The 26,619-nt window shown below is 35.4% G+C and overlaps 1 protein-coding gene across 1 annotated transcript in view; it reads left to right on the plus strand.

The window, feature by feature from the left end:
• The window catches only part of HSPA4L (heat shock protein family A (Hsp70) member 4 like), a 54,924-nt gene that overhangs the window by 19,003 nt on the left and 9,302 nt on the right, over nt 1–26,619 (plus strand). Inside the window, exons 6-17 of the mRNA XM_005691268.3 lie at nt 316–449; nt 2,178–2,422; nt 2,562–2,638; nt 3,283–3,434; nt 4,252–4,358; nt 6,513–6,646; nt 8,425–8,624; nt 12,764–12,862; nt 14,528–14,665; nt 16,731–16,856; nt 17,153–17,260; nt 24,491–24,610. Of these exons, the coding sequence (XP_005691325.1) occupies nt 316–449; nt 2,178–2,422; nt 2,562–2,638; nt 3,283–3,434; nt 4,252–4,358; nt 6,513–6,646; nt 8,425–8,624; nt 12,764–12,862; nt 14,528–14,665; nt 16,731–16,856; nt 17,153–17,260; nt 24,491–24,610 (1,640 nt within the window). The remainder of the gene's footprint in view (nt 1–315; nt 450–2,177; nt 2,423–2,561; nt 2,639–3,282; nt 3,435–4,251; nt 4,359–6,512; nt 6,647–8,424; nt 8,625–12,763; nt 12,863–14,527; nt 14,666–16,730; nt 16,857–17,152; nt 17,261–24,490; nt 24,611–26,619) is intronic.

The following is a 26,619-nucleotide window of genomic DNA, read 5'->3' on the forward strand; positions in this document are numbered from 1 at the left end:
TTTGCAATTTGAAAATCACTGTCATTAAAATATTATAGTTTTTTTCCAATTCGTACAAGGCATTTATTTTTAATAACTCTGTTATGTCCTGATATCTTATAAGCTCATCATTTTGGAGTACAGCATTTTGGCAGAGATTAAACATGTCTTACATTGACTCAAGTCATTAACATTATAGGGTAGAAAAAATAAAACATTAACCAAATTGTGAAAAGTTATTTTACTTTGAAGCTAACTAAAAGGTAGTATCAACATGACTTATTTATTGTTTTCCAAGCGATTGCTTTGCTAATCTCATTCTTTGTTCTTGCATAGTTGCACTAGCATATGGAATTTATAAACAGGATCTTCCTCCACTAGATGAGAAACCAAGAAATGTAATATTTATTGATATGGGACATTCTGCCTATCAGGTCTCGGTTTGTGCTTTTAACAAAGGAAAACTTAAAGTAAGTAAATAAATGATTTGCTATATTTAATTCTAATGGTTAAAAGCATATTAGAGTAAATGGAGAACTGTAATGCATGGGTTTAAACCCTGGTTCTGCCACTTAAAAACTATGACCTTGAGCAGATTATGTAACCTCCCCAAATCTCAGGCTCCTCACCTGAGGATATTATCAGTATCTCATAGAATTTTTGAGGATGAAATGAATTAAAGTTTATAAGATGCTTGGAATACCACATTGTAGTTATTATGTGTTAGCTATTTTTTATTAGTGTTGAGGTGTTTGTCACCTATCAGGGAGCATAAATTACATGTTTATAAATGTACATAGGAAACATCTTCTAAAATGATTACTATTGTCTTTAGAAACCTTTCTATCCAAGAATCCCAATCAAAATTTTCTACAATGTGGTGTTATTTACCTCTCCGTGCTTATCTTTTTATAGCCTTTGGTTTTATATTCATTTTTACATTAATTATCTTACCCAGACTTACACACACACTCTGTCCCTGTTACACACATGTATAGAATTTGCTCAGAAGATTAAATGCTTTGGGCTACCCAGAACCTTTTAGAGCCTTTTGTGTTGAAGTTTATATTACTATATTAACATCCTTATAATCATAAAATTAAAGGGAAGTTACTCATAGTGAATATAGGAGTCTGTTCATTGATTCTCCATGTTAATCTGTGGGATAACATCCCCCTCAGACTATGTTCACATCCAACTGTGATGTTTACCACTATTCCACCACCCATCCTTATGAAAAAGGCTGAAACACACCAACGTGGAACTCTACTTTCTGGCAATGACTATTATAACTAGTTATTTTTACCCTCTGCCACGGGGAGATAGACTAGATGTCTTGGTTCTATGGTTTCAAGAGCTATATCATTGAAGTGTGTGACTTTTCTGCTCCTTTTCTATTAGACTGCTTAGTTGAGGCCAGTTGTTCAGCAAGCGTATTAAATTCTTGTCTCTCCTCTTCATTTTTTTTTAAAATTTTCTTTTATGGTTCCTTACATGCTCTTTTGTTCCTTCTATATGTTTATAAAAATAGTCTGGCTTTTTAGGGGAGTGGGGGCAGTAATTCTTGATTTGTAAATTTGTAAAACATTTTTCTAGAACTTTTTTAAAAGCACTTTTTATTTTGTGTTTGTATTGGAGTATAGCCAATTATCAGTGTTGTGATAGTTTTGGGTGAACACTGAAGGGACTCAGCCATACATAAACATTTATCATTTCTCCCTCAAACTCCCCCTCCCATCCAGGCCACCACATAACAAACACTGAGCAGAGTTCCATGTTTGATCAATTAAAATATTTTATATTTAATCTTTGGATTGGCTCCTCTTGGCTGTTTTGTGTTTGGTTACATACTTAGGACTCTTTCTTTGCTCTCTTAAACTTGGTTTTTGGCCCATCTGTTCAATGCGGTTGTAGAACCAAAGGATGTGAGATAATGAACTTTTAGTCACTGCAACTCAACTTTTCAGAATTAAAGTTACTCTCTCACATAGGTATATAGGTCTATAAAGTAGATAATTCTGAATGGATAAATATGTTGGCTAAATATGATAATTAATATAAGTGATTCCAAATTTGGCACACCTGTGATTTTTGACAAGTTCTTTGGTTTTAAGTTTAAAAGGTTTTTTCAGGGAGGTTTAGTTTTAGAAAGCATGTAATATTTCTGAAACTTCAGTTCTGGTTTTTCAATTAAACAGGTCTTGGCTACTACCTTTGATCCATATTTGGGTGGCAGGAACTTTGATGAGGTTTTAGTAGACTACTTCTGTGAAGAGTTCAAGACAAAATATAAGATAAATGTGAAAGAAAACTCTCGGGCCTTGTTGCGTTTATATCAGGAATGTGAAAAACTAAAGAAGCTAATGAGTGCAAATGCATCAGATCTTCCACTGAACATTGAGTGTTTCATGAATGACCTTGATGTTTCTAGTAAAATGAACAGGTACCATGTATGTTTTCAATTGAAAAGTATTTCCTCATTTTATGTTTGGATCGTGTCTAATTTTTTTCATTCTGTTATTTCAGAAGTTATGCTCAATTTTTATACCTCTAAATAAGACTTCTGTTTCATTTTCCCACAGGGCTCAATTTGAACAATTATGTGCTTCCCTCTTAGCCAGAGTTGAACCACCGTTAAAAGCAGTAATGGAACAAGCTAGTAAGTGAAAGTTCCTGAACTAACCATCAAAACTGTACCATGGTGTTACTTTAATGGGGTAGAAATTTGTAAAAGCAATAAAAAAGTCATGTGTGGTTTTTTTTTAAGATTAGTATTTATTTTAGAGAAGGCGTTTATAACTCATTCTTTATTCATAAGACAAGGGCCATTAGACATCAGAGTTTATGAGAACTCGTCCTGGCCCGTACTGTTTACATCATAAAACTAATGCTTGTTATTTGAAGGTATTTTTATAAGTAAGTTTTTAAAGATTGATCAGAAGTAGAACTGAGAACATGACTGCTTTTTGTTAAGGTTTTTCATGACCAATTAAAAACTAGTTCCTATGGGAATTTGTGAGGTAGAAGTTAGAAAAAATGAAGGCCTCTGAACAGTTTCTTTAAGTCCATGAAGTGCTTGTCTGTTTTACGGTCACTTCATCATCTGGACCAAGTACAGTGCCTGATGTGTAGATAATATCTATTAAATTTTGCTTTTTTCCAAATTTATTTTTATTTTCTTTTTGTTCTACCTTGTTTTGAGTAAATTAAAAAATTCATTTTTTTAAAAAAGTACTTTCCAGAGTCTACTGTTCCCTTTTTTTATAAAGACTGTCTTAATTTTTGAAACATTTTGTTTTCCAGACTTACAGCGTGAAGACATAAGTAGTATAGAAATTGTAGGGGGAGCAACACGAATTCCTGCTGTGAAAGAGCAAATCACTAAATTCTTTCTTAAAGACATAAGTACCACATTAAATGCTGATGAAGCTGTTGCAAGAGGATGTGCATTACAGGTATGATAATTAGTCTTTAAAAATTTTAGAATGTATATTTTGCCAGAAATATGGTGATAGGCCTCAAAGAACTTTTTAATTTATTATCTGGTCCAACCACTCAACAATAAGCTAAAGTGGTGTTGGAGAAAACTCTTGAGAGTCCCTTGGACTGCAAGGAGATCCAACCAGTCCATTCTAAAGGAGATCAGTCCTGGGTGTTCATTGGAAGGACTGATGCTAAAGCTGAAACTCCAATACTTTGGCCACCTGATGTGAAGAGTTGACTCATTGGAAAAGACTCTGATGCTGGGAGGGATTAGGGGCAGGAGGAGAAGGGGACAACAGAGGATGAGATGGCTGGATGGCATCACCGACTCAATGGACATGAGTTTGAGTAAACTCGGGGAGTTGGTGATGGACAGGGAGGTCTGCCGTGCTGCGATTCATGGAGTTGCCAAGAGCTGGACACAACTGAACAACTGAACTGAAATTGAAATTATTGCTGATAAATAAAGGTTATGTCTATCCCATTTGTTTTTATGCTATCATAGGACTGTATGTCATTAACTACACTGAAAGACATTTATTTTATGAATTCTTATGATTATTCCCATTTAAAATTATTTTTTTGAGATTAAAAAATATTTTACATAAATTTTTGTAAAGTCACAGGAAGAGTGCTCTGACACTTTAAAATTTTACGTAGTTATTACCAAAAACCCAGAAAATTTTTAAATGGAACAGTTTTATTATAACAACTTTGTTAAGCAGTCATGGTAACATGGGGTATGTTTGGTGTTTTTTGATTTAAATATGGTATCCATCTTATTTTCAGTGTGCAATTCTCTCGCCAGCATTTAAAGTGCGTGAATTTTCCATAACAGACATTGTTCCCTATTCAATCACATTAAGATGGAAGACCTCTTTTGAAGATGGAACTGGGTAAGTTACTTTTAAAGCCTTGGTTAGAGCTTATCAAAATAAGAAATTGAACCTACTTTTCTAAATTAGAGGAATTTATACTCCTTAAACTTGTCAAACACTTTAGAATAGTATTTTAGAAACAAGGATAATATAAAAACATGATATATCTGTAAACCATGAAGGGCATATTTTTAGTTAATATTTTATTATAAAAGTAAAACATTCTCAGTTTCAAATATAAATCACAGTATAGAAATATAAAAACTTAAAAAAAAGACCTGTATTTGCTATATTCCAACTCTCTTAGCCCATTTTATTGAGATAACTCTTGTTAACAACTGGGTATATAGTTATCCTCCTGGAGGAGGAAATGGTAACCCACTCTAGTATTCTTGCTTGGAAAATTCTGTGGATAGAGCAGCCTGCCAGGCTGCAGTCCATAGGGTCACAAAGAGTTGGACATGACTGAGCACACACACATCGATCTATCCAGTCATTTTCTTTCAATATCCAAATAAAAACATGTACTTTTAAAATATTTACATGATCATGTGTATATATCCGTAAAAATTGCATTTTCAAATATATATCACCTTTCCATATCAACAGACAGTAACTTTTCAGACAATTGTAGGTGCCATAATTTAACCAGTATATTGTTAAGTTATGTTTTTCCTGTTTTAAGCAAGTGCTATTAGGACTATCCGTGTACATATCTCCTTGTTTGGTTGTGTTTGATATATCTAAGGTAACTATGTAGGACTGAAATTGAGCCAGAGGGTTATGAACATTATTTTAACTTAATACTGCCAAATTATCCACTAAAAAGAATATACGAAGCTATATTCCTAATAACATTGTATGAGATAATGTACTTTAGCTCATTTTCTCCTGTATATTTAAATGTAACATTCTAATAGTAAAGACAATTAGCACTTTGTTATTTTCATTTCTGTTATAGCTAGTCTTTTTGTGCTTTTACATTAGCATTTCCTTTTCCATAAACTGCACAGCATTTAAATTGTTTACTTTCCTTCCAAAATAAAAATCTGTATTTGATACTATATTTGACTTTTTAGATGTAGTTTGTATAATAAAGTAAACCTGTATTTAAGTTTTGAAGTTGCTTTTAAGATTTTGTTCTGTGTTCTACACATCCCCTAGAAGTTGACATTTTTGTGCAAATTTCAAAAATATGGATTATCAACCTAATTGGAAGGTTTTGCAGGACATGTGTTAATGTCAACTTTGAGGCAAGAAATATTATTTTTTAAAGTTAATTTCAGTTAAGTGTATAAGTGATCCAAAAAAATTTATAAGAAAACACATTGGAAGTTTAGATATATTCTAGTGACTACAATAAGAAAGTAGGAGGTAGTTGTAGGATAGAGGAAAAGGTCCATAAAAGTGACATTTTCAAACCATGCATAATTAATAGGATGATAGAATTGCTTTTGTAGCTTTTAAAGCTTCCTGTAAGAGAAAATACTATAAAGGACATTGTTCATCAACTGAAAAACTTGGAGTTTGGTTTATAGATTTAAGTATTAAAGTTTATAAAGTAGATAGCTATACTATGGTTATATTAGAGAATGTCCCTGTTAGGAAGAATGCCTTTAAAAATTTTGGGGTAAAGAGCCATCGTGTATGTAACACCCACAGCTTGTTCAGAAAAAAAATGTACACATACAACAGTGTGTATGTGTACTCAGAATGATGAAATAAATGGGTTAAAACAGTAACAAATTTTGGTAAAATATATACAGGTGTTCCTTATCCTTGTTTTATTTTGCACCTTTCTATGAGTTTGAAATTATTTCCAATTAAAAGTATTTTTAAGGGAGCTAGAATAAAAAGGGCTACATATGATAAGTGTTTTGGAAACTAATCAACAGAATTTGGTCCTCAGATGTGAACAACAACAAAAATCCCTATAAATTGGCCTTAAAATATACCTCCTCTCAGGTGATTTTTCCCATTTTAATAGGAGAGAATTATTTTGAACCTGTCAGAATTCATTGTATGTTTATTTGTAGCAAAACCAATAATTCTTTTTCTTAACATTTGTGTAGAGGTATTTAAAATTGCTACTCATGAATTAAAAACAAGATGGATTCTGTGATTAGGTTCACAGGAAGCTCTCTGTTTAACTGTTTCCCCACTCCATTTCAGGGAATGCGAAGTATTCTGTAAGAACCATCCTGCCCCATTCTCAAAAGTTATTACTTTCCACAAGAAAGAACCATTTGAACTAGAAGCATTTTATACTAATTTACATGAAGTGCCTTATCCAGATCCAAGAATTGGTAAGAAAACTCCCAATTTTTTTTTTCATAAAATTTAGCCTCTTAGAGTATTTGAATCAAGGAAACAAATTAACATTTCAGCTAACCCAGCACTGGATTTTTAAACAAAGATAGTCATACTTTTTTCTAAACATGCACTTTTTGGTGCTTAGAGTTTTATTTCTGGATAACAACAGGTTTGAATATTTTTAACATCTATATTTAAAATGTTCTGTAATTGGCTTGAGAGGTTGGATGAGAGTTATTTTTTAACGAAAATACTAAACTTGAATATGCAGTCAGTGCTGTCAGACTGACTACATATTGTGACTTTAAACTCCTGTTCAACACACTGGCAACAACTAGAATGAGTATTACTGGTTCGACCCACGGGCAACAGATAGAATGAGTGTTACTAGATTAATATGAAAGTGGAACTAGGAGACTAATAGCCATTTCAGCCGAGTTATCTTTTTAGAAGATACCGAAAAAAGTATGATTTGTATCATTTTAAAGAATATAAAATGTTCTATATTTGCTACTTTTATTGATAGATTAAAATGAGGACAGTATTAATATTTCAAGTACATTTATAAAACAGTAGAAGTAACTATTGAAAATGGTATTAGTTTTCTAGGCCTTCTGTAACAAAGCACCACAAACTAGATATTTCAACAATAGAAATGTACTGTCTCACAGTTCTGGAGGCTGGAACATTCAAAATTAAGGTGGTGGTGGGATCAGTTCCTTCTGCGGGCTCTGAGGGAAGGATCCATTCCTGGCGTTTGTCTTTGGTTCATAGACGGCCATCATCGTGTTCATGTGTCCTTCTCCTCTTGTGTGTATCCATCTCCAAATAAGGACACCAAGTCATTGAATTAGAGCCCACCCAATAACTTCACTCTAACTTGATTACTTTGTAAAGACCCTGTCTCCAAATAAGGTCACCTCCTGAGGTTACTGGAGAGTAGGCCTTCAACATATGCATTGGGGCAAGAGGGAAGGTCACAATTCAACTTCTAAAAACCAGAATTTTATATACAACTTTTCTGCCTAGTAGTCTGTCTCTACCATGGATAACATTATATATTTGAGATTTTTTTCTAAAAAATAAAATACCAGATTTCACTTTTTCTTACTGGGATCTCCCCAGAGCAGGTATCAAACCTATGTCGTCTGCATTGACAGGTGGATTCTTTACCACTGAACCACCAAAGAAGCCCTAAAACACCAGGTTTCTTAAACTGAAAAAATTAATGTAAACCAGGTAGTAGTGACTGTATAGCTTAGCAGTTTTGCTATAGGCAAGTTCCAGGAAAAGAAAATTTAAATTGCTTTGTGAATTACCAAGATTGTAATGATTTACACAGTTTATAACAAACAGGTAATATATATTTGGTTTAAAGTTCAGAAATTGAATTTTGCTATTTTGGTTTTAGTATGGCAGTATTGTAAAACCTAAAAGTGATATTGCCTTCAGTCAGATTGTCCTTGATTAAGATCCCTAACTCTTTTTCCTGTCACTGATGACTTGGGGCAGGTTGTTTAACCTTTTGAGTCTTTTTTTTTTTTGAAGGACAATCACTTTACACCCTTTTGAGTTTTTGTTTATACCAGGTTTATTATATTAAAAAAAGGTGATTGGGGGAAATGCATGCCCCACAATAATTAGAATATGATGATAATTTTAAGATTTTTTGCTTGCCAACATCTGAAAATGATAGTAAAATTATTGGATGAATGAATTGAATGAGTTAATCTGAGGCCTATGTTCTGATCAAAGTTCTTTTTTCCTTAAGGGAACTTTACTATTCAGAATGTTTTCCCACAATCTGATGGTGATAGTTCCAAGGTTAAGGTTAAAGTTCGTATTAATATCCATGGAATCTTCAGTGTGGCTAGTGCATCTGTAATTGAGAAGCAAAATATAGAAGGGGATCACAGTGATGTTCCTATGGAGACAGAAACGTCTTTTAAGAATGAAAGCAAAGATGATGTGGTATGTAGAAATTATATTTTTAAAAGGCTCCTCTAATAATATATACAGTGTCTTAATTGTAACTCTGTGTGTGTGTGTGTGTGTTCAGTCGCTCAGTTGTGTCTGAACAGAAAATGTGCTGTACATTCAGTAACATTACAATAGATTCTTGATATAGTGTCTTTACGAAAGAGTTAATGTGACTCTAATGTTACGTTGGCTTAGTGTCAGTGAAAGAATCTTAAGAGAGAGTGATTGTATTCCACTACATAAAGTTTTCTTCTTTTTATGTGTAGTATTTGTAAGTTATTTTGAAGACTTTGGTTGGATTTTTTTCAAACCATAATTGGAAGTCTGCCCTGGATTTTTCATATATTTGTGCATGTTAAGAGTGGATTTTAACATTTTAAATTTCAGGACAGTTTCTCCTATTTTTAAAAGTTGTCTTTTTGTCTGCTTTTACTAAAAATTACTGTAAAATCTTTTCTTTCAGAATTCTACCACTACTTCATTTAAGAACCGTGGCATTTTCTTTCATTTTTCTTCATATGTATTATTTTCCTGTTACATCCATCCTTCCTTGAATTAAGGAGAAGGAAATACTGTCCCAATATGTTAGTAAGGATAGTCAATTTTCATAAATAAATGTAAGAATAATAGGTTGAAAAGTTAATTCTCTTAATTATGGTTTATAACAACTGTGGTTGACGTGTAAATTTAATCCATTAAGATTTAGTTTTACTAAAATTGAAAGCATTCTGTATGCTTTTTGGAATAAGTTCTTTTACAGCTGTTTAACTTCTTCACCTCTTTTTCTAAAAAGTCTCTGGGTAATGTTTTAGACCTTGAGTTTTCTCTGTGTAGTGTTAGTGAACCCTGGGCACTAAAAACAAGGAGATTGTGGCACCCATTCTCTACCTCTTGCATTTCTTATATGCTGCTTCTGTTTGTATGTGGGCTTGAAATCCAGTTAGCCAGCCCTTTAGGATGACTTCTGAATGTGTACTTAAACAACTCACTTTTGCATAAAATGCATGAATTTATAGCATCTACATTGGGCCCTCAGAGATTGATTTGCTTACAAGAGTGTTTTTGGCTTACTAGAGAATATTTCCAGGTACTTGGTGTTCCATATAAAGTATTTCTTCCAGTTGAGTGAGATGTTCCTGAGCATATCTTCTGTAATTTATATAATCAAGGGACAAAAAAAGGTTACTGACATTGTAGGTCATATAGTTAGCATTGTTGGAGAGCACATTCACATATATCATCTCCTTTTAAATCTCTACCTTAGCCGATATAACCCATGTTGAATAAATGGTAGTTTATTTCCTTATTCTTGTTTTCTACTGTGTAGAAAACATCTTGTGTACTGTCTTGCTTATGGTTCTCTCTAGGGCTTTTTTCTTTAATTCTGTATCCAGAAGTTTAAAAGCTTAAGGTTTAAATACTATTATTAAGCAGTCTCTCCCTTCCCCTCTCCAGAAATGTGAGTAAATTAGAAGTAGACCCAGGAAGCTAATTATTTAAGCTTTAGAGGAGAACGTAAGAGGACAGTAAGATCGTTTTTACTGTTCCCTTGTTGCTGACATTGCTGGCAGATGAAACCTAGGTATGTATAAGTGAGCAGCAATGGTTGTTTTTGTTTTTTTTTCTTTGCAGGCAAGTTAGTTTATGAGACATTATTTTATGGGCCTCATTTTTTTTCATTAAAAATTAAGGTACCTTCAATTTTCCTGAAAAACTATAGCATAGATTGCCAGCTTTTCTTCAGAGCAGTAAAAAGATGTCTCAGAAAATGAACACTTCTAGGTATTTATTGCTATCTGGACATATTAGGAAGGTATCATAACTTAGGCTTCATTACACAGTGAAGGATCAAGGAGACTATCATACCATAATTTAACTGTTCCTCAACTGTTGACCATTTAGGTTATCTTTTTATCTATTTTTTAATTCAAAATGTCTGATTACTTATATGTACCAGGTACTGTTCTAGGCACTGAAGATACAGTGGAAAGCAGGATAAAAAAGGTCTGTCACTTACATTCTAATGGAAAAGGACAGGCAAGAAGCAACAGGATATCATATAAATGTAAAGGAAATTAATAGGAGATGCATAGTCTAAATTAAGTAATGAGGACAGCCACCTGTGAGAAGGGAAGAGAAAAGCTAGTACGAAAGATGAAAAGGCAGAGTAAGGAGCAAGGTGCAGGTAGGCGTCCAGACAGAGGGAATAACAAGTGCAAAGGCCCTGAGGGGAGGATTCCTTTTTTGTTACAAAGGTAGCTGATAATAAGATATAGAAAAGGGGAGAGTGACAAGAAAAAGAGATTGAGAAGGTAGATCACGGGACAGATTAGATAATAATTCTGGATTTTATTTTTAAGTGCTTTTTATTTATTTGGCAAATAACTAGAAGTACCTAAATTTTGTGTTTAGATATAGCAGTGAATAGAAAAACAGTCTCAACCCTCATGAAGCTTAAAATCAGAGAAGCCAAGTCTAGAGGCACTTTTATTAACTTTCGCACTAGGCATAATATTCCTATGAACCTTCCTAAAAGTATTTTAAAAGATTACCAAATTACTCTCAGATCAACTGTTAAAATGTACAAGTTCCCCCTTATTAATATACCTGAAATTGGGATGGATCATGCAAATGATATTTTACATTCACTGTTGCCTGTGGCAATAATCATGAAAAGTTATCATCTGTACATGTATGAACTTGATTATTACTCCTCATGGCATGAGTTGGCAGTTGCAACCTTTTGACATTAAATTGTATAAGGACCATTCAAGAAAGGAATATTAGTCTTGGTTGTTGTCTGAAAATAATCTACTGATTTCTTCTGGTGAAATACAGAAAAAAAAAAATCATAAAATTTGTAGAATAGGTATCAGTGGCTTATAAGAAAACTTAGAGATGATACCGAAGCAATTTTTAAACAAATGGCTGGGCTACTAATGCTCTTGATAGCACAAAGGACAAATATGTATAGAACAATTCAGACATCATTAACTGAATTATGTGATTTAGATGAGTTCGGTTACACATGTGAAAAAGATTTAGAAATACCTTAACCATATTGATTGATTGATTTTTTTCTTTAGAGATGGGAATATATATAAGTATTAAATTTAAAATGCCACTTGATAAAAGTATTTCAGCCTTAGCTAGCAACATTGTTTTCTTAGTATTACATGAAATAGTTAATAATGTATCTGTTGTCTCTATATTACCCCAGCCGGGCACTATAACACTTTTTTCACCTCTTCTCCATCATAAGGTTGGGAAAATTACAGAGTTGGAAGGTGGTAGGGCAGGGAGCAGTGGGGATGGAATTTCAGTTCTTGACTTAACAAAGAACACTGCTATAAGTTGTCGTCTAACATGTTTTTCTCCTTGGCACAAATAAGCATTAAGCAAGATAACCTTATGGACATTATATGTAATAATGCTTAACTCCATGTATATCTGAACACCTAAATTATCCCAATTGCTCAGTGCCAAACTTACTTCCTTTTAGGAGGATAGTGGTGGATAAGATTAAGGAAGACCAGAAAAACCTAATACTTGTGATTTTTTTGCCAAGTTGGGAGTCCATTTCGGCAGTCTTATGGCTTGGAAATTTGTCTTTTAGATTTTAAAAAAAAAAAAGTAAAAGTTTACATTTGATAATTCAGAGACATCTACTTTGACAGTTTTTATGTATTTGAGTATTTTCCTAGATTTTAAAAATACAATTGAATTTATGTGTCATACATAAATTTTGTATCTTTTTCAGTTTATTTTCCCACATTAAGGTCTTTATGAACATTTTCTGTGTCAAGTTTAACATTGTGGTTTTTTTTGGTCAATCTTGGTTTGTGAATTTGACTTAAGAACAATTTTCCATTTATTTGCAGTTATTTGGTCACAGGTGAAAAACAAGATTTATTCATATAGCATCAAATAGATCTTTTCATTTTACTTACTGTCAACCTGAGTATTTATATTAATAGTTACTCCCATTTCAGAAACAGTGAGCTTCTACTTTATTATCTTCACACATGTGAAAACAAGCTTGAACTCTTAAGATGCTGTTCATTACCAAAAACAGAAAAAAGAAAGAAAAAGAGACTAGAGATATTGTCAGTTACTCATTTTCTTTGCAGGATAAAATGCAGGTTGACCAAGAAGAAGGAGGTCATCAAAAATGTCATGCTGAACACACTCCAGAGGAAGAAATTGACCAAACAGGAACCAAAACAAAGGTTTGTTCCACTATTACTCTGCTTAATTGCTCAGTCGTGTCTGACTCTGCAACCCCATGGATAGTAGCTTGCCAGGCTCCTCTGTCCATGGGATTTTCTAGGCAAGAATACGGGAGTGGGTTGCCAATTCCTTCTCAGGGGATCTTCCCGACCCAGGGGTTGAACCCGGGTCTCCTGCATTGCAAGCAGATTCTTTACCATCTGAGCCACTAGGGAAACCAGTATACTATTATTGTGGCTGTGTCTTTTTATGTCTTTTCAATAACTTTTTTTCTCATTAAAAATCATATAATCTCAGAAAATAGAAACTAGAATAGGACAAATGAAGAAAACTTAAATTAGCAATAATGCAGCACTTCAGAATTAACCACTCTGTGGTGCATGCTGCATATCATAAAGCATTCTTAGTGCAAAAATTATATTTTTGGAAGTAAAGTTTTAAAGGATAAATGGCTATTATTAAGAGTCATTATTTTACTGAGAAAATGAGTGCTGATAAAAGAGAAGGGAGAAATACCCTGCACCAACCAACCAGAAGAATATGGCTGGCTACAGCTCTACACTATCATCTTTGACAGATTTTTCTCACCCGAACAGAATTTAATCTGGATGGTTTGTATAGATTTTTTTCCCAAGGCTGTAAAGACTTGATTTTAAATCTTAGTTTCTCAAGTAATATACAACTTGAAACCTATTTTTCTAAATTTTTTATTTTATTCAGTGTTTTGTCTTTATTCAACAGCTCTATTGAGACATAATCTACATATCATGCAGTTCTCCCATTTAAGAGTGCAATTCAAAGGTTTTTAATGTACTCAGTTATGTAGTCATTATCACAGTTTTGCAACATTTTTGTCACTCCAAAAAGAAACCCCACCCATTAGCAGTAACTCTTTATTTCCCCTCAAACCCTCCCCCACCAGCCCTAGTCAGCCACTAATATTTTTGAATTATAGACTTGCCTGTTCTAGACATTTCATATAAATACAGCAGTACAGTATGTGATCCTTTAATGAATGGCTTCTTTTGCTAAGCATATTTTCAAGGTTTATCCAGGTTGTAGGATATATCAGTACTTCATTCCCTTTTATGGTTGAGTAATATTGTATCATACAGATGGATACCATATTTATTCATTCATCAACTGATGGACACTTGGATTTCTTCTACCTCTTGACTTTTATGAATAATGCTGTTTTGAACAACTATATACAGGTTTTATGTGGATGTATATTTTTCTTGGGCTAATACCCAGGAATGAAATTGCTGGGTCATATGATATCTCTATGTTTACAATTTGAGGAACTGCCTGTTTTCCAAAATGGCTGTCATATTTTTCTATCTTGTCAACCATGTATAAGGATTCCAATTTTTCTATATTTTCACCATCTCTTATTTTCCTCTTTTATCTTTGCATTATAAGTCATCCCAGTGGGTAGGAAATGGTATTTCATTGTGGTTTCAGTTTGTTTCCCAGCCCAGGATTCTTTTTATGTAGAAAGAATTTGGTGTATACAAGAGTGTAAAATACTATCAGTATTAAAATAATATTTTTAAGGTATGGTAGATAGTCGTTTTGATTTTACTTTGTTTCATCAGAAATCAGTCTCTTAAATCTACTTTTAAGCTAGAGAAACTTATATTTCTCTTGCATTTCTTTTGCAGTCTGCTCTCTCAGAGAAACAAGAGCGACTGAACCAGAACATTAAGAAAGGGAAAGTAAAGAGTATTGATCTGCCTATCCAGAGTAGCCTGTGTAGGCAACTGGGCCAAGATCTTCTCAACAGCTACATTGAAAATGAGGTATATAAACCTGAATTGATGTTGAAACCAGTGGTGGTGTATTCTGAAATTTTTGTAGAATAATTATCCCTCAAATTTAGGGAACTAGTCTGTAACTCATAAGAAATTATTAAATAGATTATTGAACTGGTTTATTTTGGACAAAATGCTGAGCTGTATTACTGTCATGTACAGTAGCTTTCACCTTAGTTATGTGAAAAACATGGCTTGTCTCCACTACAGAGAATGGCCTTTCCAACACTAATAATTCTTAGCCCTTTTATTGTGTCTTAACAGTAGCACACTCAGCAGACATTGTATAGGGAAGTAGTTCCAGCTCCCCTCTTCAAATGTGTGGTCCTTAAAGATTAAGGTTCAATTCAGAATGTCTTACTTCCATTTGATACTTTTTAGAAACTGTTGTCATTCTTGAAATTTTCTTTACATGTTTATGTTTCATTTTACACTCTCTTGAGGAAGAGTTTGGTTCCTTTACCAATAGTTGTGTAAAAAGTTGTTTTTTGTTTTAATTTACCTTTAGGTGGTAGTTGTTAGTTTCTACAGGCTTGACCAGCAGTTTTCTTTGAAATGCTGCATATTCTCCAGCTGCTGCACATTATTCTAGGAATTTCCTCAAGAGATTTTGACTTTACAGTGTTCTCTTTCTAGTACCTACCTATGTTACCAATTCATGAATTGTTAAAAGCTACATTTTATGTGAAGCAAGCATTTCTAGAGATCCCGAATAATTCTGAATTTGTATTATTTGAGACTAACTTTCCCAAAGAAATGAATTGTGTGGAAGTGCAGCTATGATAAATTTTGTGTGTGAGATTTTTTCTCAAATTTTTGAAATGCCTCATTTTATTTTTAAAATAATTTTATTGGAGTATAGTTTATAATATTGTGCTAATTGTCTTACTGTTTCAAATTTACAAATATCAGTGTACTGTATTATGTTTAAAGTATTATGTTTTTGTTAAAGTACAAATATTTATTACAGATTCTTCCTTGGCTTTTGATTTAACAATAATTTTTGCTAACATCTTTAAATACTTTGAAAAAAATAAATACTTTGATATCCTCTTTAATCTTCAAACCTGTAAAGTCAAAGTACTATTAGAAATCTGCATTTAAAAGATGAGGAAACTGGCAGAAGTATACTAAATCCCCCAAGTTCAGCAAGTAACCTTTGTTTTGGAGCCCAGTAGTCTGTCTCAAAGCTCAGGATTACAACCACTATCCTGTATCAATATGTCAATCTTATTTATAGCCATACAAGATATGTAGAAGTATGCTCTCTAGGATAAGAAAACTGAGGCTTAGGTTAGGCAATTTTGCTGTAATTTCAAAACTAATAAATGGGAAACCTAGGATTTGAACACTAACATATATTAGTCTATTTTTTAAAAAAAGTTTTTAATTGACACTGTCTTTTCCAAAACTTTTTCATCACCCCAAACAGAAACTCTAACCACTAACAACTCACCATTCCTCCCTTCCCTAACCCCCAAGAAACTAATCTACTTCTATCTCTTTGAATTTGTATTAGATAACTCATATAAATGTAATCATACAATATTTATTCTTTGTGTCTGTATTATTTCACTGAGCGTACTGTTTTCAAGGCTCATCAAGTTTGTAACGTGTCAGAACTTTCTTTTTATAGTAGAATACCATTCCATTTTGTATATATACGTTTTATTTGTCCATTCACATGTTAAAGGACAAATGAGTTGTTTCCACCTTTTGGTTATTGTAAATAATGCAGCAGTGAACATTGGGTGACAACTGAGTTCCTGCTTTCAGTTCTTTATTATATGTCTAGGAGTGAAACTGCTGGGTCACATTGTAATTCTTTGTTTAGCTTCTTTAGGAGCCACCAAAGTTTTCGCTAAGAGGGACATTATTGTACATTCCCAACAGCAATGTACAGGGGTTTCAGATTCTACAAATAATCACCAACACTTAATTTCCATTTCTTGATTATACTCATCCTAGTAGGTGTGAAGTGATATTTCATTATAGTTTTGCTTTTTATTTCCCTAGTGTTTTCATGGCAACTAATGTAAAACTTTTTGAATAGGGGAAGATGATAATGCAGGATAAGTTAGAGAAAGAAAGAAATGATGCGAAGAATGCTGTTGAAGAATATGTATACGATTTTAGAGACAAGCTTGGCACTATCTATGAAAAATTCATCACTCAAGAAGTAAGTCTAAGTTTTGTAGTTTTTTATTAGACTTATTTAAATGTTTGCTTGAGCATGCTAATATAAATATATAAATAAATGTTGCAAATGTGTTTTTGTTGTCAATCTTTTTGAGCACATTTAGGAATGGTTCTTAGTTATTTTTCCAAATTTCAGAAGTCTAGTGAAAACATGTTTATAAATAAGAAACCAGAAAAAAATTAATTTTTTGTATTTGAAAAACATTTAGTTCTTGCTTGATGACTTTTATTCCTAAGGAGAGTATTTTCAATCAGTATCTCTTACTATATAACTAGGACTTGAATAAACTGTCTGCAATATTGGAGGACACAGAAAATTGGCTTTATGAAGAAGGAGAGGACCAACCTAAACAAGTATATATGGATAAGCTTCAAGAATTAAAGGTAAACTTTTAAAAGTCCATATTAGTGTTGAACAGGACATTAAATTGTCCTAAAAATTATGGTGTAAGAACACAGTATATGTGTTTAATACAGAAGAAATTTCTAAGACAGATATGTGTAACAGGAAATGCTTTCTCTTCATTTAGGAGGTGTGGATTGCTACATGATAATTCAAATTAAATAATGCATAATCATTCTTGTCTATTATGATACTCAGATATGAAAATTTAGCAGATGTTCAGTTCAGTCGCTCAGTCATGTCCCACTCTTTGCAACCCCATGGACTGCAGCACACGAGGCTTCCCTGTCCATGACCAGCTCCCGGAGCATGCTCAAACTCATGTCTATTGAGTCAGTGATGCCATCCAACCATCTCATCCTTTGTCATCCCCTTCTCTTCCTGCCTTCAATCTTTCCTGGCATCAGGGTCTTTTCAAATGAGTCAGTTCTTCACATCAGATGGCAAAAATATTGGAGTTTCTGTTTCAACATCAATCCTTCCGATGAATATTCAGGATATTGACTGGTTGGATCTCCTTGCAGACCAAGGGACTCTCAAGAGTCTTCTCCAACACCACAGTTCAAAAGCATCAATTCTTCAGTGCTCAGCTTTCTTTATGGTCCAACTCTCACATCCATACATTACTGGAAAAACCAAAGCTTTGACTAGATAGACCATTGCTGGCAAAGTAATGTCTCAGCTTTTTAATATGCTGTCTAGGTTTGTCATGGCTTTTCTTCCAAGGAACAAGCGTCTTCTAATTTCATGGCTGCAGTTGCCCTCTGCAGTGATTTTGGAGCCCGCAAAAGTAAAGTCTCTCACTGTTTTCATTGTTTTCCCCATTATTTGCCATGAAGTGATGGGACTGGATGCAGTGATTATAGTTTTTCGAATGTTGAGTTTTAAGTCAACTTTTTCACTCTCCTCTTTGATCAAGAGACTCTTTAGTTCTTCTTCACTTTCTGCCAAAAGGGTGGTGCCATCTGCATATCTGAGGTTATTGATATTCTCCTGGCAATCTTGATTCCAGCTTGTGCTTTATCTAGCCTGGCATTTGGGAAGATATACTCTGCATGTATGTTTAATATTCTGCATATAGATAAAATAAGCAGGGTTACAATATACAGCCTTGACGTACTCCTTTTCCAATTTGGAACCAGTCTGTTGTTCCATGTCCAGTTCTAACTCTTGCTTCCTGACCTGCATACAGATTTCTCAGGAGGCAAGTTAGGTGGTCTGGTATTCCCATCTCTTTCAGAATTTTCCACAGTTTGTTGTAATCCACACAGTCAAAGGCTTTGGCATAGTCAATAAAGCAGAAATAGATGTTTTTCTGGAGCTCTCTTGCTTTTTCCATGATCCAGCGGATGTTGGCAATTTGATCTCTGGTTCCTCTGCCTTTTCTAAAACCAGCTTGAACATCTGGAAGTTCACGGTTTACATATTGCTGGAGCCTGGCTTGGAGAATTTTGAGCATTACTTTGCTAGCGTGTGAGATGAGTGCATTGCCTTTCTTTGGGATTAGAATGAAACTGACCTTTTCCAGTCCTGTGGCCACTGCTAAGTTTTCCTAATTTGCTGGCATGTTGAGTGCAGCACTTTCATAGCATCATCTTTCAGGATTTGAAATAGCTCAACTGGAATTCCATCACCTCCACTAGCTTTGTTCCTAGTGATGCTTCTTAAGGCCTACCTGACTTCACATTCCAGGATGTCTGGTTCTAGGTGAGTGATCAAACCATCGTGGTTATCTGGGTCATGAAGATCTTTTTTGTATAGTTCTTCTGTGTATTCTTGCCACCTCTTCTTAATATCTTCTGTCCATACCATTTCTGTCCCTTATTTAGCCCATCTTTGCATGAAGTGTTCCCTTGGTATCACTAATTTTCTTAAAGAGATCTCTAGACTTTCCTATTCTATTGTTTTCCTCTATTTCTTTGCATTGATCACTGAGGAAGGCTTTCTTACCTCTCCTTGCTATTCTTTGGAACTGTGCATTCAAATGGGTATATCTTTCTTTTTCCCATTTGCTTTTCACTTGTCTTCTTTCCTCAGCTATTTGTAAGGCCTCCTCAGACAGCCGTTTCGCCTTTTTGCATTTCTTTTTCTTGGGGATGGTCTTTTTGTTTGTTTGTGTTTGTTGGTTGGTTTTTGTTTTGTTTTGTTTGTTTGTTTGGGGGGGGGTGGTCTTGATCCCTGTCTCCTGTACAATGTCATGAGCCTCTGTCTATAGTTCTTCAGGCATTCTATCAGATCTAATCCCTTGAATCTAGTTGTCACTTCCACTGTATAATCATTAAGGGATTTGATTTACGTCATACCTGAATGATCTAGTGGTTTTCCCTATTTTCTTCAATATACATCTGAATTTGGCAATAAGGAGTTCATGATCTGAGCCACAGTCAGCTCCCAGTCTTGTTTTTGCTGACTATATATAATTTCTCCATCTTTGGCTGCAAAGAATACAATCAACCTGATTTCGGTGTTGACCATCTGGTGATGTCCATGTGTAGTCTTCTCTTGTGTTGTTGGAAGGAGGGTATTTGCTATAACCAGTGAGTTCTCTTGGCAAAACTCTGTTAGCCTTTGCTTTGCTTCATTTTGTACTCCAAGGCCAAATTTGCCTATTACTCCAGGTATCTCTTGACTTTGTACTTTTGCATTCCAGTCCCCTGAAATGAAGAGGATATCTTTTTGGGTATTAGTTCTTGAAGGTCTTGTAGGTCTTCATAGAACCATTCATCTTCAGCTTCTTCAGCATTACTGGTTAGGGTATAGACTTGGATTACTGTGATAGTGAATGATTTGCCTTGGAAATGAACAGATTGTTCTGTTGTTTTTCAGATTGCACTCAAGAACTTCATTTCGGACTCTTTTGTTGACTATGAGGGCTACTCCATTTCTTCTAAGGGATTCTTGCCCACAGTAGTAGATATAATGGTCATCTGAGTTAAATTCACCCATTCCAGTCTTTGAGTTCACTGGTTCCGAAAATGTTGATGTTCACTCTTCCTATCTCCCATTTGACCACTTCCAATTAGCACATGACCAGAGTGTTAATATTACACTTATATAAGCCATGGTTTCTGAGATGATGTTACGAAGTGACTTGTCAACCTGACCCCTTATCCATTAGAGGAGTCACTTTTGCTCTGCTTCTCTCCCCCTTGACTGCTCTGATTTTGAGGTGGTAACACACTGCCCTTTTGTATGTTCACACTCCTGGGTACACCAGGCCGGCAAAGAACTTCAAAAATAGTACTCCTGCTCTTCAATGTCCTTTTAAAAATAAATAAGGAGGTGTGTCCACCAGGTCCCCTTTTTCTAGGTCAGTGGTCGGATTTAAGAGAAAACTCTATTACTCTTTCCCTCCTGCTTGCCACCAAACCCTCACCCCCCATCCTGGAAAAACAGAAGACAAAAAAACTTCAAAAGTTTAGAAGTTTAGATTGGAAGGATGACAGGAAATTTTAGTCTTTCCATCTTAGTGAGGATCATAGCTTTAATGTGCACATGAGTAACCTGGGGCCTTTACTGAAATGCAAAAAATTCAGTATACCCAAGTTGGGCCCATGATTCTGCATTTTTTATAAGCTTCCGAGAGATTCTGATGCTGCTGGTCCCTGAGCCATTCTTTGAGTAGTGAGTAAATACACATGCTAAGTGATGACATTAATAAAGACTTCTAGAGTATGGGGAAAGGCAGCCCTTTAGTGATGGGGAGGTTGACATGCAGAAGAATTTATGTAACTTGAAAGCAAAAGAATATAAATGTACCACATCCTCTCTATCCATTTATCTCTCGATGGAATCTAGGTTGTTTCCATGTCCTGGCTGTTGTGCTGCAATGCATATTGGGGTACATGTAAAAAAAACTGTTTAAAGGTTAAAATCTTGCCAATAAATTACTTCCAAAGGGAATATTTAAAAAGCAACTTGAAAGCCTATGCTTATGAAAGCAAAACTAAGCTTTACCATATTTTATCCTCTTGGTGTTTTTTACCCCTCATCTCCTTTAAAGGAATATATATATAAATTGGGCTGGAGAAACAAGCCAGACAGCTGAGGTCAATAGAAATAATTGAAAAGCTCAGAAGTTCCAAGAATGTATTATTTTGTTTCCAATATATATAGGTAACCATAGAAATGAATGTTATAGAAGTTTTCACAGGCTTTACTATTTTTATAAGATGGTTTTTATAACTTACTCCCTTTTCAGAAACATTTACAATTGAAAGTACAGTGTAAATAGACTAAATGCAGTATAGTATCCTGTAAAAGAAAAAGATGAAATCCAAATAATCTGGAATTCAGTCAATATTTAACAGTAATACACCAGTGTTGATTTCTTGGTTTTGACAAATGTTCCATTATGCTGTAAGATGCTAACATTAGAGAAAAGCAATAAAAGGTGCTTGGCTTGCCAGTGTTTCCTTTGTAACTTTTCTGAAAACCTAACATTACTCTAAAATAAGCTGATTTTTATTTATGTATGTAAAGAATTCAGAAGAAAATATTTCTTTTTTTCTAATGTATTCCCCTCCTCACAGTTACAGAGGCTGTTTTAAAATTTAGACACGCTCTACTTCTGTGCACCTGGGGTGAGGGGCCAAAGGGCTTTCTTGTTTTTAAGCACTATACTTAAAATACACATACTAATCTAATGAATAAATATGACATAAATAATAAATAGGTATTAAATATCAGGAAATCCCAATAACCATGTTGCATGTACAGAGTTATATGCATTATAAATATTTGAAACCAAGTTTCAAATACATTATTTCTGGATGCAGAATAGTTCTTATGGTTTTCTTAGTAGTTTTAAACTTTTAACACCCAACTTTAAAGAAATTAACATTCTTTGGATTTGAGAGGAATTGAATGGTAGTCTTAATGAATGAGAGGGAGGACATAAGGTATAGACATACCTGTGTAGGACTGAATAAGCACATAGCCACTGGAACTCATTTCCATGTAGGAAAGTAAGGGGACAGATTTTGATCTGACCACCTTTCTTTCCTATTCATCTTCCTGTATTTGTTGTCATTCAGTTGCTAAATTGTGCCTGACTCTTTGTGACCTCATGATTTGCAGCACACCAGGCTCCTCTAGTGTGCTGCAATAGAATGGGAAAGACTAGAGATCTCTTCAAGAAAATTAGAGATACCAAGGGAACATTTCATGCAAAGATGGGCTCAATAAAGGACAGAAATGTTATGGACCTAACAGAAGCAGAAGATATTAACAAGAGGTGGCAAGAATACACAGAAGAACTGTACAAAGAAGGTCTTCACGACCCAGATAATCATGATGCTGTGATCACTCACCTACAGCCAGACATCCTGGAATGTGAAGTCAAGTGGGCCTTAGGAAGCATCACTATGAACAAAGCTACTGGAGGTGATGGAATTCCAGTTGAACTATTTCAAATCCTGAAAGGTGATGCTGTGAAAGTGCTGCACTCGATATGCCAGCAAATTTGGAAAACTCAGCAGTGGCCACAGGACTGGAAAAGGTCAGTGTTCATTCCAATCCCAAAGAAAGGCAATGCCAAAGAATGCTCAGACTACTGCACAATTGCGCTCATCTCACACGCTAGCAAAGTAATGCTCAAAATTCTCCAAGCCAGGCTTCAATAATACATGAACCGTGAACTTCCTGATGTTCAAGCTGGTTTTAGAAAAGGCAGAGGAACCAGAGATCAAATTGCCAACATCCGCTGGATCATGGAAAAAGCAAGAGAGTTCCAGAAAAACATCTATTTCTGCTTTATTGACTATGCCAAAGCCTTTGACTGTGTGGATCACAATAGACTGCGGAAAATTCTGAAAGAGATGGGAATACCAGACCACCTGACCTGCCTCTTGAGAAATCTGTATGCAGGTCAGGAAGCAACAGTCAGCACTGGACATGGAACAACAGACTGGTTCCAAATAAGAAAAGGAGTACGTCAAGGCTGTATATTGTCACCCTGCTTATTTAACTTATATGCAGAGTACATCATGAGAAACGCTGGGCTGGAGGAAGCACAAGCTGGAATCAAGATTGCTGGGAGAAATATCAATAACTTCAGATATGCAGATGACACCACCCTTATGGCAGAAAGCAAAGAAGAACTGAAGACCTCTTGATGAACATGAAAGGAGAGTGATAATGTTGGCTTAAAACTCAACATTCAGAAAACAAAGATCATGGCATCTGGTCCCATCACTTCATGGCAAGTAGATGGAGAAACAGTGACAGACTTTATTTTTCTGGGCTCCAAAATCACTGCAGATGGTGACTGCAGCCATGAAATTAAAAGATGCTTACTCCTTGGAAGGAAAGTTATGACCAACCTAGACAGCATATTCAAAAGCAGAGAATTACTTTGCCAGCAAAGGTCTGTCTAGTCAAGGCTATGGTTTTTCCAGTGGTCATGTATGGATGTGAGAGTTGGACTGTGAAGAAAGCTGAGTGCTGAAGAATTGATGCTTTTGAACTGTGGTGTTGGAGAAGACTCTTGAGAGTCCCTTGGACTGCAAGGATATCCACCCAGTCCATCCTAAATGAAATCAGTCCTGAATGTTCATTGGAAGGACTGATGTTAAAGCTTAAACTCCCAATACTTTTAAGCCACCTGATGCGAAGAGCTGACTCATTTGAAAAGACCCTGATGCTGGGAAAGATTGAAGGCAGGAGAAGGGGACGACAGAGAGTGGGATGGTTGGATGTCATAACCGACTCATTGAAGGTGAGTTTGAGTAAACTCTAGGAGTTGGTAATGGACAGGGAGGCCTGGCGTGCTGCAGTCCATGGGGTCGCAAAGAGCCGGACATGACTGAGCTGAACTGAGGCTCCTCTGTCCTCTGCTATCTTCCAGAGTTTGCTCGAATTCACATCTATTGCCAGGTTCCTATGCAATATTATTCTTTACATAATTGGACTTGACTTTCACCACCAGGCACATCCACAACTGAGCACTGTTTCCACTTTGGCCTAGCAACTTCATTCTTTCTGGAGCTATGAATAAATTGCCCTCTGCTCTTCCCCAGTAGCGTATTGGATACCTTCCAGCCTGGGGGGAGGGGGGACTTATCTTCCAGTGTCATATCTTTTTGCCTTTTCATACTGTTCATGGGATTCTCAAGGCAAGAATAGTAGAGTGGGTTGCCATTTCCTCTTCTAGTGGACCACATAAAAGTTGTTTTCTGTTAATAACTTTTTCTTTTTAAAAAACTTAACAGAAATATGGCCAGCCTATTCAAGTAAGGTACATGGAACATGAAGAAAGACCAAAAGCTTTAAACGACTTGGGAAAAAAGATCCAACTTGTCATGAAAGTGATAGAAGCATACAGAAACAAGGTATTAAAACTCATAAAGTAAATTGGTGGTGATGGTATGTGTGTGGTACGCAGAGGATGGGGTAAATCTTAAAAAGTTCTCAACTGCAGAGCTATAGAATTCCCTGAATTAGTCCAGTGAACAAATTCATTGTTTTCTTCTTAGGGATTTCATTATTGATACAGTGAAAAAGAGGTTTTTAGCCTTTTTTTACTGGCATCTTTGAAACCGGACTCTGCTAGCATTCCTTTTGTCCCTTGGCGCCTCTTTTGGTTGCTCTTGGTCTTCCAGTCTTTTGCTTATCTGTAACTCCCATGTCCTTTATTCTTTTGTATCTGTGCCCAGATCTGTCTTACTATCCTTAGCCTTTCCACTGTTGTTTAGCCTCAAATATTTAGTTACATAAAAGTTACCTGCATTTGGATGTAACAGTAAGATTTGACAAAATTAAGCTGATTTTTTTTTCCTTCTAAAGGAGAGGGTAGCAAACTTTTCCTTTAAATGAACAAATAACATTTTAGCTTCTGCAGTCCTACTATATACACTCAGCTTGGCTGTTGTAAACAAATGGGGGTGGTAGTATTCCAAAATAACTTTTTAAAACTCAGCAGGTGTAATTTTCCCTTCAGGACAAGTTTTCTGTGTGTGTGCTCAGTCACGTGACCCTTTGTGACACTGTGGACTGTGACCCACCAGGCTCCTCTGTCCATGGGATTTCCCCAGCAAGAATACTGGAGCAGGTTGCCATTTCCTCCTTCAGGGCATCTTCCTGACCCAGGGATCGAACCCCAGTCTCCTGCATCTTCTACACTACAGCCACCAGGGAGCCCCCAAGGTTGCCAATTCCAATTTTAAATATTCACCGTAATTCCCCCAGATTTTATCATTGATGTTAAAACTCCATCAGTGGGCTGGACAGACCAGCACCAAAGGTTTAGGGGAGGGCATTATCATAGTTTACATTTATCAAGCACTTAACTAAATTTTGAGCACTTTGTATGGATTATCTCAGTTCTGACAAGAATGTTATTTTGCAGGAAAATAGCAGTGCTTAAGCAACTTGTGAAGTAGTGATGTAGTCAGGATAAAATCTAAGCAGTCTAAAGTCAACATACAAACCCTTAACAACTACACTGTTTTTCACTACACATTGTGGGAAAGGTGGTTACTTATTTTAGAAATAAGAGATTTTTACATTTTTTAAGATAGAGTGCAGTCCAACCAACCTAAAGGAATAATCCAGGTACCAATTGTGAATGTGCCTGCCAACGTCAGTGTCCATATAGGTACAAATAGAATGTAACGATAATGGAAGAGAAAGAAGGAACAAGCGGACAAACAGAAACACCAAGAATATTTCAAATCTGGTATTGGAGGGTCTGTTTATTATTATTACAACCTAGTGTTCGCCATGCTGTCAAAAGCTTCCTGAAGATGCTTTAAACTATTATTCAGAGCAAGGCAAGACTTCACTTATGCTCAAGAATTATGAGTTTATTATGTTCCATGCTCTCTTCAAGGTGCTGGAACTACAGCATCAAACAAAAAGATAGACAGTAATGGGTTAGTGAAGTCAGATGGTGCTAAGAGCTGTGGGAAAAGGAAGGGACTGCCAGAGGTGGAGGTTTGTCAGAAAGGCAGACTAATAAAATGACATCGTTTGAGGGGAGAATTAGAGCTGAGGGGAGGGGTCAAGATGTATGATAATTACAAGAAAAATGTTCTAAAAAAAGTGGGGGGTGGGGACAGGAAGCAATTCCTCAAGGAGAGGAAGTGTTGGAGTAACAGCAAGGAAGCCAAGGGGACTCAAAGCTGTAGGGGTAGGGTTATTAGTTTCCAGATCATGAAAGGCCCAGGGGCCATTATAAAAGCTTGATTCTTACTCTGAGATAGGAGTCCATTGGAGGCTTCTGAACATAGGAGCAGCATGATTTAAGTCTAAAGCAGAGAGACTAGTTAAATCATTAGAATAGCACAAGCAAGAAGTGACAGAACCCTACGCCTGGAGAGTGGAAGGGGAAGAAGTGGCT

The sequence above is a fragment of the Capra hircus genome, chromosome 17, assembly GCF_001704415.2.
Source record: "Capra hircus breed San Clemente chromosome 17, ASM170441v1, whole genome shotgun sequence".
Classification (NCBI taxonomy): domain Eukaryota; kingdom Metazoa; phylum Chordata; class Mammalia; order Artiodactyla; family Bovidae; genus Capra; species Capra hircus.